Source organism: Macrotis lagotis, chromosome 1 (assembly GCF_037893015.1).
Source record: "Macrotis lagotis isolate mMagLag1 chromosome 1, bilby.v1.9.chrom.fasta, whole genome shotgun sequence".
Lineage (NCBI taxonomy): Eukaryota > Metazoa > Chordata > Mammalia > Peramelemorphia > Peramelidae > Macrotis > Macrotis lagotis.
In genome coordinates this window covers 314248123-314265370 of record NC_133658.1, presented here as the reverse complement: position 1 = coordinate 314265370, position 17248 = coordinate 314248123, and the positions used below count along the sequence as shown (strand labels likewise).

The window sequence follows — 17248 nt, the reverse complement described above, 5'->3', positions numbered from 1 at the left end:
GTAATCAGCCTGGAAAGATAGTTTAGAGTCAGATTGCTAAATATCAAAGAAAGGTAAAGCAAGTATATTCCTTGGATCATATTCTTTCATATAGCTAAGTTCTTTAATAAAACTCTTGATATTAAATAGATGATGATCAGATCAACTGCCCATTGATTTCAAGTGGAAGCTTTTTGATTAGAAATCCTAAATATAAACTTTTTAAAAAAGAAGGAATATAAAAGAAGATGCACATGAAGATCATCAGGAGTTCATTCAAGCAGGTCTCCTTGAGAGACAATGTGATGTTGTAGAGTATTTAGAGTATTACTCTTGGAATTAGGAAGACAGTGATTCCAATTCTGCTTCCAACAGTTTCTAACTGTAACCTTGAGCAAATCACAACTTCATGGAGTCTTGGTTTCTTTTTCTGTAAAATGAGGAGAATAATTCTGCAGTATCTCCTTCACAGGGTTGTTGTGAGGCTCAAATGGCACACTATATATATATATATATATATATATATATATATATATATAATATATATATTGCAAACTTTAATGGTCTACATAAATGCTTGTTATGATAAGCAATATTACCTCTATTACTACTACTGCTGCTGCTGCTACTGCTATTACAATGACTATAACCACTATCTCTACTACTTTTACTACTATACTATCACCACCACCACCACTACTACTATTATTATTACTACTATACTACCACTACTACTTCTCCTAACTACTACTACTACTACTACTACTACTACTACTACTACTCCTTCTCTTTCTCCTCTCCTCAAAATGAATTCTATTCACTCACCATTTATTCAGCTCAAATGTCAATTCTCCATGAGGACCTCCATGATTAGCCCAGTCAAACATGACTGCCACCACCCATAAAATACTCCTAGAGAATGTTATTCAGACTTCTTTAGTGGCATTTATCATATTCTGCCTTGATTTATGATTATTTATGTTCATGATTTACCTCACTTACTAGACTGGAAACTTCTTGAGGACTGAACCTATGTTTTATTCATCACTGTTGTGACAATGCCAACATGACATCTTGTAGGTGGCAGATCCATAATAAATTTGTGGTGAATGAATGAATGAATGAATATTCACATCAGAATGAATGCCTTATATCTCATCATACCACTGTCCAATGAGAATGAAATGGTTTTGGCTGAACTTGTTGGAGAGCTCTTTTCTGCATTCATCTTTGAATTTCCTCTGTGGAATTTTTCAGTATCTTGTTTCTAGGATATCTTGGTCAGCAGGCTTTTCTTTTCATAAAATGCAATCAAAATTTAATGCAAGTGTGGGTATTTTTTAAAGAAGTTGGTTTCTGGCTGGGTTTGTTTCTGTAATATCTCCTACTAGTCAGGCAGAGGCTGGAAGATCACTTTAGTTTAGGAGCAGAGAGGTCACTAAGTTGTCTAAGGGGGTGAACCAGCCCAGGTTGGAAATGGATCGAGCTGAAACTTCTATACTGATAGGTAATGGGATTGGACCCATGGGAAATCACTACACTTTCAGATTAGGTGAGATAAGGACACCCAGTTTCGGAAAAAAGATATTTGAATGCTAAAATGTTCAGTAAGTATCTCTAGGCTGTTTATGATATGAGTGTAAAGCAAGAGCAATTACAGAAACCTAAACTAACCAGGCACTAGGGGAAGATTTATGCTCATACAATAGCTGTCCAAACATCCTGGATATTTCTGACATTCTTTTTCCCATTCTGTCAGTAAGGCTGAAGTTGATCTCCACTGAAGTTTCCCTCACCTCATACCTTTAGTTCTCTGAATTGGGCTACCAGTGAAGGACAATGTCCTATAATGATTTTTGTTTGTTGCCTTGGCACTTTCCCTAGTAGCCATGGCATCATCACTGGGCATCTTGTTTTTTTGTTTTTGTAGGTTTTTGCAAGGCAAATGGGGTTAAGTGGTTTGCCCAAGGCCACACAGCTAGGCAATTTTTAAGTGTCTGAGACCGGATTTGAACCCAGGTACTCCTGACTCCAAGGCTGGTGCTTTATCCACTACGCCACCTAGCCGCCCCAATCACTGGGCATTTTGCCCATTGAAGTGAGCCTTCACCTTGCCCACCATCTTCTTTCCAAGCTGTTTACAGTTCCCATAGCAACCCACAGGCAACCTACCTTCATGGCAGGCAAACAGTAACTATCTCTCTAAATCTATCAGTCATGGTCTTTGCTGTCAATTTCCTATTATCAATGGAAATTATATAATTCTCCAGCTGAAATTGTAGTTTTGAAGCATTACATTAATAGCATGTGTTTCTTTAGCCCTCATGCTATTGATCTAAAGATGATCAGAAGCCCTAACACTATGGATTTGTTCCCATGGTACATATGAAGGGAAACCATTAGTCAATAAAAAGGGACCATTCAACAAAAAGGGTTACTGAACTACAAAATGTATTCTATGAACCCATACATCATATCAGTGCTTTTCACAGGTAGCTAAGTCTGCTGGAAAGGAGTTCCATGTATTTTCTTTAAAAAAAAAACGGATTGTAAACAACAGGTACATTTTGAGATAAATAGTTTGTAAGTTCTATTATTCATTAGAAATCACATTTAAAACAGTAGAGAGTAGACTCCACTGTAAAACCTTTACCAGTTTCCTAATACAACCCTTGGTTTGTATTTTTAGCTGCAGGTATTGCTATACCTTTTGGTAAATGAGACATGAAGGACATGAGTGTTTACACATAAACTTTTAGTGCAAATATGTATTTGGCTAAGCCAGGCCCAGATGAGGCACAGAAAATGCTTTCTTGCCTGGCTGATGCTGAATTTATGGGATGAAAATTCTGCCATTTCCTGTTTCTTTCTTCTGCCTGCTTTGCCAAAGCATCTTGCTTAAGCCACAGAGGCCTAAGGTGTCTGTGTGTGTGTGTGTGTGTGTGTGTGTGTGTGTGTGTGTGTCTGTTTTGTGTGTGTACACATTCAGGCCAAAGTACTGCCATAGTAAAAACTTTTCACTTCTTTCCCAAAGAATCAGAGTCTGATTATCTTTTGTTTGTTTGTTTTTAGTTTTTGTTAAGCAATGGGGTTAAGTGGCTTACCCAAGGCCACAGGGCTAGGTAATTATAAAGTGTCTGAGGCTGTATTTGAACTTAGATACTCCTGACTGCAGGGCTGGTGCTCTGTCCACTGTGCCACCTAGCCGCCCCATTCTGATTATCTTTCAACCTGAATCACTGGTTGTAGAAAGGGTGTTATTTTCTCGACTTTTGTAGACTTTGTGTTCCCCCATCCCTATTTAAGGAGATTGGAGTATTTATCACACTTCTCCTCACCTGCTTCCCTATTTAAGTAAGCTAGAACATTCCTTCTTATAGAAAGGAGAAAATTCACCCCCTGAATATTTAAAATGCAGTTACACTGGAAAAGGTTACTATTTATTAGTCACCAAATATGATTTTTTAATAATTGTTTTGAATAAACACTTTTCAAGTATGTATTTATGTATATATGTGAGGAAATCAGGAAATATATATGTTGTATATATGTAAGAATTTCTTAATGATGATGATATTTGTCCTTCATACTCAAAGAAGACCATGATGTCAGATGATGCCATGACATGCATATAAATTGGATTTGAGTGAGGGGGTGCTGTGCTACAAGTTCTCCTCTAGAGCCATCCAAGTCTAGTGATCAGATATGAATCAGGACAATTGGAGATGGCCCTGGATGTGAAGCAAAGTTAAATGACTTGCCCAAGGTCATACAGCTAGTGTCTCAGGCTGCATTTGAATTCAGGTCCTCCTGACTTCAGGGCCAGTATTCCACCCATATATATATATATATATATATATATTGCTTATTAACATAAGGGTGTGTGTGTGTGTGTGTGTTTGAGGGTGGTGTTCTCATCAGTCCCTGTGACCCTCAAAGAACAAACTATATCTCTAGCCACTGGGTTGTGAAGAACTCTGACCCTAGCTGGTTGCCCAGGGAAGGAGCTCTAAGCAAAAAAGTTGGTACTGATATTTGCATGCAACAATTCAATCTCCTGCCCCTCTCAGTTCTTCTTTGTTTATCTTGGCCTAGATCCACCCCCCCACCCCCCAGCAAGGGCTTGGAGTGGGGCAGTACAGATCTTCTGGAAGCTTGTTCTGTACAATCATTGTTTGAGATCTCAGTTTGAGCCATATCATCTGCCCCAGTCTAAAGGTCCTCCTTAACAATTTCTATTACATCAGAACCATTCTCAAAATGTTTATAGTAGGTCACACTTAAATCCAATTCACACACAGTCAAGATATCACACTCATGATATCATTGTTTCTCTTTGAGAAAGAAGAATGTGCAACAACAAAAACTGGCCAAATCTAGATATGATCTGGCACAGCCATTTGTGAAGACACAGACACAGAAATCAGAGTATTGCAAACATCTTACTATTGAAAGGTAACTTAAAGGTTATCTAGGACAACCTTCCATTTAATTAATCTTTTCTTTTGCTTCCCTGCTTGAATACTTCCGGTGAAGGTAAGCTTACTTCCTAACCCATTTGATCTTAAGTTCTTCCTCAAAATGAGCCCCTAAATCTTCTTCCTTATAATTTCTATTCATCTACTATTGGAAGTGAGAGGTTATAGGGTATGAGGCAACCCAAGAGAATACCAAGAACTATAATTCCATTCTCTTAGATTTTGTGCTCTGTAGCTTGTAGAAATGGGCAGTCATTAAGAGTGATAATGCTTGGCAAATCTCTTTCTTTCCGATTGAAATCTCAATCTGATTCTGCTGAGGACATTAAGAATAGGTTGTGAAGGTAAGATGTATACTGTGCTCATGCACAGAGGAACCTTAACTAATAGGCAACATATGACTGGAGCAGTAGCCTCAGCCCTTGTTTGTCTCCAGAGCTCCAGTCTTGTGCTAGCAATTGCCAGCTCCACCGGTAAGCCCCAAGGACAACTCAAAATCAACATGTGCAATAACAAGAACAAAAAAAAGCTCTCAACATCTTTCTCTCTAAACAAACCTTCTCTTCTAGACTTCCTTGCATTCTATAGGGAGAATCATCCCAGTCACCCAGAGTCATTCTATCTCTTCTCTCTCCTTGTCTTCAGAGAGAATCAGAAGCTAAGCTGAACTTTTGTAATACACCTTCAATTCACTATATTCACAAAAGCTGTTGCTGATGTTTGTCCATCATTTCTGTGTGTGTGTGGGGGGGATGTGAGACTGAAGAAGTACTGTAGGAAGACTAAGTGAAAAATGATCTGTAAGAATACTAACACAGGAAAATGGGGAAGAGATTACTAGATATAAAAAGAATATTTAGAAGTGTTTGTGTGTGGGGGTAATAATACAAGGAGAAGAGTTGCAGGGAGGGGGGGATAGAAACAGAAGAGACTAACTAGACAAGATGCTGCCCACAGACTAGGCAGTAGAGAGACTAGCTGGATATCAAGGGATTTATGACAAGCATATAAATTGGATTTGAGTGAGGGGGAGCTGTGCTAAGTCATCAGTCTCACTTTCTCTTTCAGAGTCATCTGGGTCCAGTGGCCAGATATGAATCAGGACATTTTGAAATGCCCTGGATGTGAAGCAATCAGGGTTAAGTGACTTGCCCAAGGTCACACAGCTAGTAAGGGATTGGGGTCATATTTGAATCTAGGGCTCCTAACTTCAGGGCCCTTGCTCTGCCCACTTCACTATCTAGCTGCCCCAGCTCACAAAAACTACTATCCCAGGACAGGTATCACCTCTAACTTAGACCTGGTGGACTTACTACTTTAATCTCTCCTTTCTCCAGTTCCATCCTACACATATCTGTGTGGCTAAAACCATTATTCTAAGGCCCAATCATGTCACTTCCCTCTAAAAAACCTTCTATCAGAACCTTGCTTCTATAGCCTCCCCATCACCTCCAGGACAAAATGTAAATTGCTCAGCATGACTTCAAAGGCCAATCACAATCTGGCTCTCACCTGCCTTTCATACCACATTCCCTTGACACATTCTCTATTCCAGCCAAAATGATTTCTGTTTTTATCATGAACTCAAAATTTAGAGTCTCTCAAGGCTATCCTCAGTGACTCTCCATCTCTCAGAATTCTTATCTTCAAAGCTCAGAGTAGGTGTCACTTCTTTTATGAAATATTCGCTAATTCCCTTTTACTCTCCCTTTCTATCTCAAATTACCTTAAATATACTTATCACTGTACGTGTAACTCCCAGTAGAATGATGATGATGTTTGTCCTCCAGTCTCTTAGAAGACCACAACATCAAGGAGGTGATGCCGTGATATGCCCCTGAAATGGAACTGAATGAGGAGGTGCTATGCTAACAGTCTCACTTTCTCCTCTAGAGCCATCTGGGTCCAGTGACCAGCTATAAATCAAAGTTGACAGGAGATGACCCTGGATGTGGGGCAATCAGGCTTAAGTGACTTGCCCAAGGTCACACAGCTAGTAAGAATCAAGTGTCTGAGGACAAATTTGAACTTCTGACTTCAGGAGTTCTATCTACTGTACCACTTAGCTGCCTATCCCTGTAGAATATAAGCTTCTTGAAGACAGGAATTGTTTTATTTTTGTCTTTGTAGTTCAAGTAACTAATAGATTGTATATAATAGATGCTTATTTACTGAAATGCACTGAATTTCACAAATTTATTCCTCTCTAGGCTACCATCCTGATTGATCTCCAAAGAATTTTCTCTACCATGATATAGAAACCTCTTCATCCTGGAAACTCACTCCTTGATCACTTAGATTGGAAGTACTGGTTTCTCCACCCCTATATTATCTGGTTCTTCCTTGACTCTCCATAAGCCAACAATATCTTCATTCCTCTACAGGATTCATTTCTTCAGAACTTCTTTCTACCACGCTATAGACTGTGGAAGTTCCCACAATCTCTGAACTACTTCTCACATTGTAAACCATCTCTGCCATTGCAGCCTTTCTGTCTCCTTGGCTAGTTCCTCTCAGAACCTGTATTTTAGGAGAATGCCCAGGTTAACTCTGTCTTTATTCCTCTTCAAACTGTTCCTGACTCTGGAATTTTCCTTTCCCCTGCCCCCAAGTCTGGTACTTCCATCTCCTTTCCGATTATCAGCTTCCTTCAGTGAGTTGAATTTTCCCATTAGAATATAAATTCCTTGAGGGCAGGGATTGCTTTTCTTTTGGCTTTTCTTGGTATTACCAGCTCTCAGCACAGCACAATACATAGTTAGTGTTTAATAAATTCTTGTTAACTTGACTTGAATTCATAGGCAGTCCATGGCAGGAGTAGATTGTGAAATAACAATTTTAAGTAGAATTTCTCACTTTAGAAAACAGGATTTCAGAGCTGGAGGAGACCTCTTAAGTCCTCTAGCCCAAGTCCTCATTTTACATATGAGGAAAGCCCAGAGAGAAATTTGTCCAGGACACACAAATAGTAAGTGGCAGAGATAAGCTTCAAACCAGTACTAAATGTGCATAAACCACTAAAGTTCTTCAGTAGACATGACCTGGCAGATTTGGTTTCTCTTCATAGTGGTCTGTACTAGCCTCCACAGAGTCAGAGAAGCCAGGAAGAGTACTGGCTGGGATCCTTTGTTAGTGACCACATGTTTGATGGTTGCCTTTGACATGAATTCTATAGACAACGATTCCAAGGTCAGCTTGGGGATAGCCCTGATATGCTTCTCTAATTATTGGTACTGAAGTACATTACAAGAGTCAGCCATTGCCCAGGCTCATCCTGAGGATCCTGTTCTCATTAGGGAATTTAAAAGCTCTCCTGGGAGAAGTCTCTTAGTTGTCAGGCCATTCAATATGGATGGTGCTATGCCCATTTATTTTTGATTTCACCGACAAACTTTTGGATAGTTCATAATAACCTGCTGCATTTCAAATATGAAGATGGCACTCCATCATCAGTGGGATGTGAACCCTGGTTGTGCCAATAAGGGGCATGGGTACATTAAGATATCCACATTGTCTTTCCCTATCCCTTTTATGTCCAGTGCCAGGGATAACTAGTTAGGGATAGGGAAAATGGGGATATTCTAATTAGTTTAGGAAAAAAAAAACCTCTATCAGGTAATGCTTTTCAACTTCTATGAAATTAATCTTCCTAAAACATCACTTTTATCATCTCACTCCCAAGTTAAATTCTTTAGCAGTGTCCCAGTGGTAACATCAAAAAAGCATAACATGACATACAAAGCCTTCCACAACCTGGACCATTCTACCTTATCTCTCAGTATTCCTCAACACAAATCTTCTGTTTCTCCAACCTAATCTCCACTTTTTCACCTGAACTCAAAGAGTATATACCTCACAGGTCAACAGATTGAGAGCTAGAAGGGACTTCAGAGTTTAGGTACCTTAAATCTCTCACTTTACAAATGAGAAAACTCCTGCCCTAAAAAGGGGAAGGAATGTACCTGAGTTACACAGGTACTAAAGCAGCAGAAATAGAATCTGAACCCTTATGATTCTAGATCCTTTACCCTACTATGCTTGGAAACCTTTCCCCCATCTCCTTATCAAGGGGAGTGCTAACCTTCTCTCCTTTCATACAATACTCCATCTTCTTCTTGATCTCCTCCTGGTAAAATCCAAATACTAATATCCAATTCAAGTCTCATCATTTCCATTTTTTTTTCTCCCTAAGTATCCTAGTCTCACCTGAACTCATGGCAGTATCATGAAGCAGTAACACTTATCTGCCACATCACATTAAGTCTGGTTACATCTTATCAGGTGGTCCGATCATTTCACCTGTCAAGTATGTATTTTGTCTCATCCTCTAGGTTGAGTTCCACAAATAAACCTCAGAACCATATCTGCTTTTCTGTTCTCAGAAAGTTCTAAAATCCAGGGCTGGATACATGAAGATGTTCTATATAAACTTATTGAACAGACAGACTTTTCTTTGTTCTATAGTACACATAAGTTGCTGAGAGACATCTAGATGGGGGGAGGTATTTGGTCTCTAGGTAGTCATCTACCAATCAAGTCATCCATTTAAGCACATTTATTATCACTTTCCCTCCATCAATCATATTACAGAACTATTCAGCCATTTTTGTTTTGGGTTTGTTTAAGTTTTTGTTAGACAATGGGGTTGTAAGTGACTTGCCCAAGGTCACACAGCTAAGTAAATACCAAATGTCTGAGGCTAGATTGGAACTCTGATCCTCCTGACTCCAGGGTCAGTGCTCTATCAACTTTGCCCCTTAGCTGTCCCTATCAGTCATTACTTTAAAAAAAAATTAGGATCTAGTTAATGTAACATGGGAAACTTAAGTAACCTGAGTAAACTCTGCAGGAGGCTATGAATGGACAAATCAAGTTCTCTTGTGTTTCCTGTCTGTAGTATTTTTATCATTCTGAAAGAACTTTCTGATTCAACAGGGTTAGGAGGCATAGTGAGTAGAACAATAAGCCTTGAGTCAGAAAGACCCTAGTTCAGATCTGACCTTAGAGACTTACTACCTGTGTGATCCAGAGGTAGTCACTTAACCTTTATCTACTTCATTTTCCTCAGTTATAAATTGGTGATAGTGGCAGCATCTAACCCCAGGGGTAATTGGGATGATCTAGCTAAATTGAGTGGCAGAGCTGGACTAGAACCCAGATCTCTTAATGAGATTTCATTTTTATGTTCTTCCCAACACGTTGCTAAGTAAACTCAGTGGAAAGTTTAAAAAGAAAAGTCCTTCAAATTAAATCTAAGTCCAAACACAAAGGAAGGTGGAAAAGAGGCTTGTGGAAATTTGACTGGCGTCTTACCTATCTTTTTCCTGACCCCAAGGAATTTCTGAGAAATACAGTCAGTTTGCTTGGCAAGAAAGTTGTGACAATGAAAGCCTGGAGCCACCCCAGGGCAACAGAGCCTAATACTAGGCATTATACACATTTTGCAGTTCAAAAGACAGAATTGTTTTGTTTTGCTTTGTTGTATATAGGAAAGTACAATTTGAAGTTTTGAAAGACACAGTTTGAATCTTAAATTTGTTCTAAATATGGTTTCTAAGAGCCAGAATATTCCAGCTTCAGACTAGCAGGCAGTCAGACTTAGAATCCTCTGTTAGCAACAGTGTCCTAGATCTACTTCTAGGTGCCTTGAAGTGCTTTCCCAAATAGACTCCCTTGCATTATCCCCCCGACCTGCTGCAGCCTTATTACACTAAGTACTTGAACTTTTAATTAGAGATGCTAGATCAGAATCAGCCGCACTGATTGCATCCTTTTTTGTTTGTTGTTAAAAATGCATCTGCACTTTCCTTTCTGTCTTGGGTCCCTCTCTAGCTCCTTCTTCCCGAGCACATACCCCCCTCTTCTTTGCTACCTGAAAATAAAGCAGCAGTAGCAACAACAACCCTCTGGGTCTCACCTTTTTGTAAATTTTTTTTTCTTCTTCAACCAAAACTTTGTAGCAGAGAGTGTGTGTGGGGGGGATTAATGAGCAATTATTTACTTTTCAAATTGATCTAAATCATAAGACTTCGAACTAGAAGGAAACTTATGGATCCTTTGGGCCAGGATAACTACGTTGTGCAGAAACAGTAGGAAAAGGGGCTTCCCCAGGGTCATAAAGGTTGTGAGCCATAGAGCTGGGGCTTTTTCGTCCTAAGGAAGTCTGAAAAAAGGCCTAGGCATCCTCTCTGCCCTGGTTGGGAGGTGATGGGTGAGGAACACTTAGAAGACTCTTGCATTTCCTATCTCGGCACAGGGACTCTGAGGCATGAATGCCAGGGAGTCTGAGCAGTGTTTCCGTTAAATCAACCAGAGATTTATAATTGGGGGCAGAAGGGAATTTTAAAACTCAGGCCCGGGCAGGGAAGGGCTAGTTGTCCCTCCCCAGTAGCACCACATTGCTTGTCTGCAGAGGCCGGCTTCTCCAGCCCCGTAGCCTCAAGCAGCACCCATGAGCCCACCCTGCCCCAGCTCAGGAAAGGGTAAGCCCACGGGGGAGGACCCATGAGCCCACCCTGCCCCAGCTCAGGAAAGGGTAAGCCCACGGGGGAGGAATGGCTGAGTGTCAAAACTCTAGGGCTGGCAGCCGGTAAAGGAAGCGGGATGGTTTTGGGGGTCAGTCATCTATCCAGTGGCCCCGACTTGAAAGGAACAAACTGACCCCTCTCCTGGGCACCTGCGGAGCACCCTGGTGTCTGCTATGGCTCTTAGGACCTTATCCCCCCGGGCCCCCCCGGGCCGCTCCGGCCCCCCGGGCCCCCCCGGGCCCCCCCGGGCCGCTCCGGGCAGAAGCAGACTAGAGTGCGGAGCGCGGCGCAAGCGGAGGAGGGAGAAGGGAGGCCTGGCGCCAGGGCAGCCGAGGAGCGCCGGGGAGCGCCGGGGTCCGAGTCCGGGGAGGCGGCCCTCGAGGCCTCGGGGGACGGAGTCGCGAGCAGGTGGCTCGGCTCCCAGCGCGGCGGCGCCGGCCCGGCCCTCCGCACGCGCCCCCCCCCCCCGGCCCTCCCCTCCCCCACCGCGCAGGCGCCGACGCACGCTGACGGACAGCCCGGCCGCCCGCCCCGCCCCGCCCCCCGCGAGGGGCGGCCCGACTCACCCGAGCCGTGCCGCTGGCGGAGGATGCGCGCCCCGCCGGGCGGAGGCGAGGCCGAGGAGGCGGCGGTGGCCGCGGCGGCCGCGGCGGTGGTGGCGGCGTCGGCCGCGGCGGCCTCGCTCTCGGCTCCCGCTGCTGCTCCCGCGGCGGCGGCCTCCTCCTCCTCCTCCGCGGCCGGGGCGGCGGCGGCCTGGGCGGCCCCGGCGCCCCCCGGGGGCCGCTTGTCGCGGCCGGGCTCGGAGGTGGCGCGGCCCGCGGCCCCGTGGCGGCGCGGGCCGCTGCTCTGGATGTGAGACACGGCCTCGGCGGCCTGCATGTCCGGCGGCGCGAAGCGCGACAGCACCCGCAGCAGCGCCTGGGCCTTGTGCTCCTGCGTCTCGTCGTCGCTGTAGTCCGACACCCGGCACTCGTACACGCCTTCGTCCTGCCGCCGCACGGCCGACAGCCGCAGCCGGTGCGAGATGTCATTGCCCTGGACCCGCACGGTCTGCAAGAGAGGCGGCACGGCGGCCGGGGTTAGGCCTCCTCCTCCGCCCTGCTGCCCCGGCCCCCGCGCACCGGCCTCCCGCTTGGCCTCGCAGCGCCCGCTGCTGTCAGCCCCAGGGTGCCCCTTCCCTTGGAGGAGGCCCAGCTCGTCCCCCACTGCCTGGGCCCTGGCCAGCATCTGGTCTAGGCAGTCCTTCCGTCTCTGTCCCCCTCCCTGCGCTCTTCCCTTTGTATTATTACCCCCCCAAACACTTCTGAACCTTCCTGTTGTACCTAATAATCTCTTCTCCATTCCCCTTAGCGTTCTTACAGATCCCTTTTCACTTGGTCTTCCTACAACACTTCTTGAGTCTCACATCACCCCTCCCCACCCATAGAACAAAATCAGTTCACTATTCATTAATTTGCCCGGGTCTACTTAGAGGCAGTTCCTCCACTCTTTCCATATTAGCCCCTCTTCCTCTTTTCACATAAGCCTTCCATTGCATCTCCAGAAAAGGCTGTTGTTTTCCTGATAGTTAGTTAAATTGTGCATCCATTTTTCTCTACCTTAGCAATAGTTAATGCTCTTACACAATATATTTTCAAGTTCAAGTCTTACATAGAATTCCCAGGAAATGGTCTCAACTCCCTCCTAAGGAGAACTGCAATTGTTTCTCTCAAGACCTCAAAGCTAATCTTCAAAACGAAATCAGATATTACAGCTAGTGTGGCCCCCAATATTATAACACTCACAAACCATCTAGTTTTCCAAGTTTCCATATTCCTCCAACAAAGCAAACCATTTCCACTAGTCTTCAGTAGGAAATGTTCTGTCCCTTCACTCAATGAATGATACTACCTCCAAACAATACAATTACACCTCTACAATCCCATCCCTAACTCCTACTCTACAATCCCACTCCTAACTCCCTTGCAACAATATATTCCAGATCCATAGTCCAATGACTTGCCTCAAAAATTAGCCAAATACAAAGCTATCAAATTGTATTGTTCTTTACAGACACTAAGGTGATGTGATGAAAGGCTGTTTTGCAGCTCAGGGGAGGACAGTTCTGAGAACCGATAAGGGATATTCTGGGAAAAGGAGACCAATGATCTGAGTATACAGGTGATTGCAAAAAAGTAGGGTTTAACATTTGCTTCGAGAAAATAAAGGCCAAGAAGTGGGCTAGCAACATGAATAGCATTTAGCACGTGCTCTAGGATGGAGTTTTTTTTTTTTTAACAGGTGAGAGCAAATCAGGAAGTGGAGACAAAATACTATGTTCTCTTGATTTACAAGAAATGAAAGTTGACTGGAACAAATAATAGCAGATGGAGCCTTGACACAAGGAAGCAACAGAAAAATGTGAAATCACAAGAGTTGCATGAAAGCAGTTTGCTCTATTAGGTGAAATAGGCTAAGGTGAAAGGATGTTAGTTGTGGGAAGAAAATCCACCAAGAGGGGTCCCCCACACACCGTAGCTGTTGCTCTACACTTACGCTGATTTTGGTTGCATCCTTATTTGTTACCTAAAATGCAAAGAAGGAGAGATATTAGGCTACAATCTTCTAGTTTATAGAATAGCATCTCTCAGATTAAAGGAGATCCTCATCCCAGCTGTTACACTCCCTTAAGAGCAATGGGGAGGGGGGGGGGGCTCAGGCAAGATCTAATTGTTCAGTAGGCTGATTATAGATAGGGACTTCTGCAAAGTAGTGCTTTATGGTATGTTCCCAAGGGCAGATGGGCCTATATCCCTACCCTTGCAAGCAGGAATCCACTGGGAAATTCTACACCAGCTAGTAGAGCTGTATTAATGCAGAGCAGCCTTAGGGCTTGGGAGGGGGGCAGTGAGGAAGAGGAAGGGGACTCATCTCAGGTCCCAAGTTTACACAAAACTGGACCAGGCTACTATCCCCAGCAGGCCTTAAGACTTGAATTGCTGCATCCCCACAGTAGGAATTGGAGGGGTTGGTGCCACTACAAAATGCCTCTGGGTCTACTCTCAATTGTAACTGCTGTGAACAATCAATTCTCCTGTATATTTTTCTTTGGTCTCTTCACCTCAACATTCTGGGGGAATCCCCTAAGAGTTTAAATGATTTTCAGAAGGATGGTGGTTCTTGTACCTGGGGAGAATTTTGAGCATTTCCACAATACTGGTGACAAGATTTTGAGTAAGGGGACTAGACTCCAATCAGTTCAGGAAGGTTGGAAAAAAGCCAAATTGGGGGAGGTGGCGTCTGTGTGTGTGTGTGTGTGTGTGTGTGTGTGTGTGTGTGTGTGTGTGTGTGTCAAGGTTAGCAGAAAGCCTTATCTTCCAGTGAGTCTCTTTTGGTAGGAGATGAAGAAGGGAAAAGGAAAAGGATGGGTCATTTTTGCAGGTGGATTGATTTCAGCCTTAAGGTTAGACCCTACCTCTAACTCTCAAAATTCTGTATTGGGGAGAGGTTTGATTTCAAACTGTCCAGTTTGATGATGTCCCTTTCTTTGGTTTGGATCAGCACTAGGCAGATTCTTTATTCTTTAATCAAATGTGATGATATATGTAACAAGTTTTGCACCTATTACAGCTTCCATATAAATCCTTATCCTTTTCATATTTGATCCTTGAAAACCCCAAATAGAGAGGCTTCAGGTTTATTTCTATATAACCATGCAGGGCAGGGCCTCTGCACTTAGTATTCGCTTGAGAAAAAGACTGAATACTGCTCTTGGGGAGCTGTTTTTTTAAGGGAGTGGGGGTGGGGGGTGGGAAGTGGAGTGGAGGATGAAGTAGCGGAAAGGAGTCTGGGAGGGTGGAGGAGATGGTTACGACTTCTCTAATATCAAATGACTCTCTCATCCCACAGTGGCCGAATGACAGTGGCCTTCCCTTCTCTATACACAACATACAGCTAGAAGTGGAGATTTTACTCTCTCCTTTGTTGGATCAGTAGCAGCCGGGTGAAGGGTGAATCTCTTCCCTCCCCTCTCTCCTTCCTCTTTCCCCACCCCCTTCCCCGCGGGGGGTTGTGGAAGGGGCTTCATGCTTTTACCTTGTTTCTGCTGCCAGGGGCGCTGAGCGCTAATTCGTGAGCCAGCTCCCGGGGCGGGTCTTTGAGATACCACCACTGGATCTCCAGCGAGTAGGAGGTAGATCCACTCGCCCGGAAAGCACAGGGCATCTCAATATCTTCTCCCTCCCTAACAGTCACATCTTTGGGGACTTCGGTGAATGTAGCTGAGAGGGAAAAGACAGAAGTGACAGATTGGGGCTGGCTGAGCTGAGAGCCGCCGGGAAATCTGGGTTCGAATTGCATAAAGGTCGAGATGAACCCAAATCAGCCCAATTCGGCAATGGTCAGAGCTAACCATTTCTTCAGAAGATATTCGGGGAGGTCGGGCACAGGTTCAGGTGGCTAGCTTTGGGAGAAGGGAAGGTAAAGAAATCGGGGCTCTAACAGTTTAGCCCTGGGCTCCTTATTACAGCCTCATTCTGGGAAAGGAATCCGGGAGCAAAGTTTAGTCATGCATCCCTAGAGGAAAGAGACTTTGCAGGGAAACGTGGACACAGTCATTATTCTCTTGTAGGATCTGGCAAGCCGTGCAGGGAACCAGGACTGGGCGGGGAGGCATCTTGGGTCTTTGGCATCCGTCGGAGGTTTGACTGGAGCCATGTCTAGCCCCCCTCCCCCAGTCTTTCCTCTGCAAAACAGCTCCGCTGCCCTTATCCGCAACTGCGTGCCCCCCCCCATTTCATCTCGCTCACCAGCCCCAGAACAGCAGCAGCAGATCCCAACAGACCCCCCACTCGCTGCGCCAGACCCCTCCCCAACTTCCCCAAGAACTGAAATCTCTTCCTCTCTGTTGGCACAGAGCTTGGCAGCCTACGCCAAGGCGCGGGGCACCCTCAGCTCCTTGCTCCTGCTTTCAGCACCAACGAGGGCTGAAGGCATGGAGCGGTTGTGGAGACAGACATTGGTCCTTGGAGCCCATCGCGCTGGCGCTGTTGTGTTCTATAGGGACGTAGGAGCTGTCTTAGGAAGTCCTCAGCCCCTTGGCGGTTTCGGGCTCCCATCTGCACCCCGTTTACTCTGGCCCTGAGGCGGGTGCGCCCCGGCACGGGGATGGGTGGGGAGGTCTCCACAACTGCCTCCGGACTCCCGGTCCCCTGTGCCCCCTCCCCCCGGCCAATTCAGGGAAAGTTGGGGACTCACCGTGGGCTACGAGGAGCAGCGGGGCATGCAGCAGCAGGTATCGGAGGGCGCTGACGGGTCCCCGCTGTTCCATCTCACGTGGGGAGAGTTCGGAGAGCGGGCCGAGGGGACGAGCGGAGGCGGGCGCCGGGCGCGGCTAGGACATCTCCAGACCCATGGCCCCGGAGCGGCTCGGACCCTGGTCCGGCTTGGGCGAGGGAGGCTCGTGCAGTCAGGCAGCAGCCGGCCCCTTCTGTGCGCGGCGTTTTCGGGCGAGCGGGCGAAGCTCGGGGGAGGGGCTGCTGCGCTAGGATGGGAGGAAGGAGGAATTCCACAGGGCGGGGGGCGGCGGCCGCCCGGGGGTGGGGGCGCCGGAGCGCGGCCGTCCGTCCGTCCGTCCGTCCGTCCGTCCGCCCGCCGGGCTCCCTGGCGCTGTCGGCTCCAAAGCCGCTCAGTCGGACGCGAAGGCGAATCCCTGTGGGCTCCGGAAGACCCGCGGCTCAGTATCCGCCCGCGAGGCAGGGGTCCCGGGCGCCGCGCCAGGACCCATCCCCCAGCGCCTGTCGCCTCGGGCCGGCCGGGAGGAGGCGGGGGCTGGGCGCGGGGCTCGGCGCGGCCGCCGCCGGGGGTCGGCCCTCGGCCCGCTCTCGCTCGCCTTCCCGGCCGCTTCCGTGGCCCCGCGGCCGGCGCCGCTCCGCCTCACAGCGCAGATCTGGCGGCCCAGCCGGACGCGGTTCGGAGACAGCCCGGCGCGGGAGCCCGGAGAGGGAGAGAAAGTGGTGACTGCGGGCTCCGGCCCCCGCCCGCGCCCCTCCCGCCCCCGGCCGTGCGGCGCCGCGGCTCCGGTGCGGGCTCCGGCCGCCCCCCGCGCCCGGGCCGGGGCTCCCCTGGGGGCCTCGCCCCGCCCGGCCCTCCCCCGCCCCGCTGGCACGGTGCGCCAAAAGCGCCCCGCAGCGCGGCGCCGCGCCCTCACCCGCCGGGCTGCGCAGCCCGCCTCCCTCCGGGCGCGCACTGGCTCCTCCGCCGCGCCTGGAGTGGCCCCTAGAATCC

The 17248-nt window shown here is 46.7% G+C and overlaps 1 protein-coding gene and 1 non-coding gene across 2 annotated transcripts in view; both read right to left on the bottom strand.

Annotated features, from left to right (window-relative positions):
* Positions 1-16943, bottom strand: part of VSTM2B (V-set and transmembrane domain containing 2B) — a 55180-nt gene extending 38237 nt beyond the window's left edge. Inside the window, exons 1-4 of the mRNA XM_074211438.1 lie at positions 16220-16943; positions 15059-15243; positions 13520-13549; positions 11551-12034 (exon numbers count right to left, since the gene is read on the bottom strand). Of these exons, the coding sequence (XP_074067539.1) occupies positions 11551-12034; positions 13520-13549; positions 15059-15243; positions 16220-16292 (772 nt within the window). The 5' untranslated portion in view covers positions 16293-16943. The remainder of the gene's footprint in view (positions 1-11550; positions 12035-13519; positions 13550-15058; positions 15244-16219) is intronic.
* Positions 8436-8560, bottom strand: LOC141510766 (U6atac minor spliceosomal RNA). Its single transcript, XR_012475175.1, has one exon. It is a non-coding gene; the product is annotated as a U6atac minor spliceosomal RNA (small nuclear RNA).
* Positions 16944-17248: the final 305 nt, after the last annotated feature.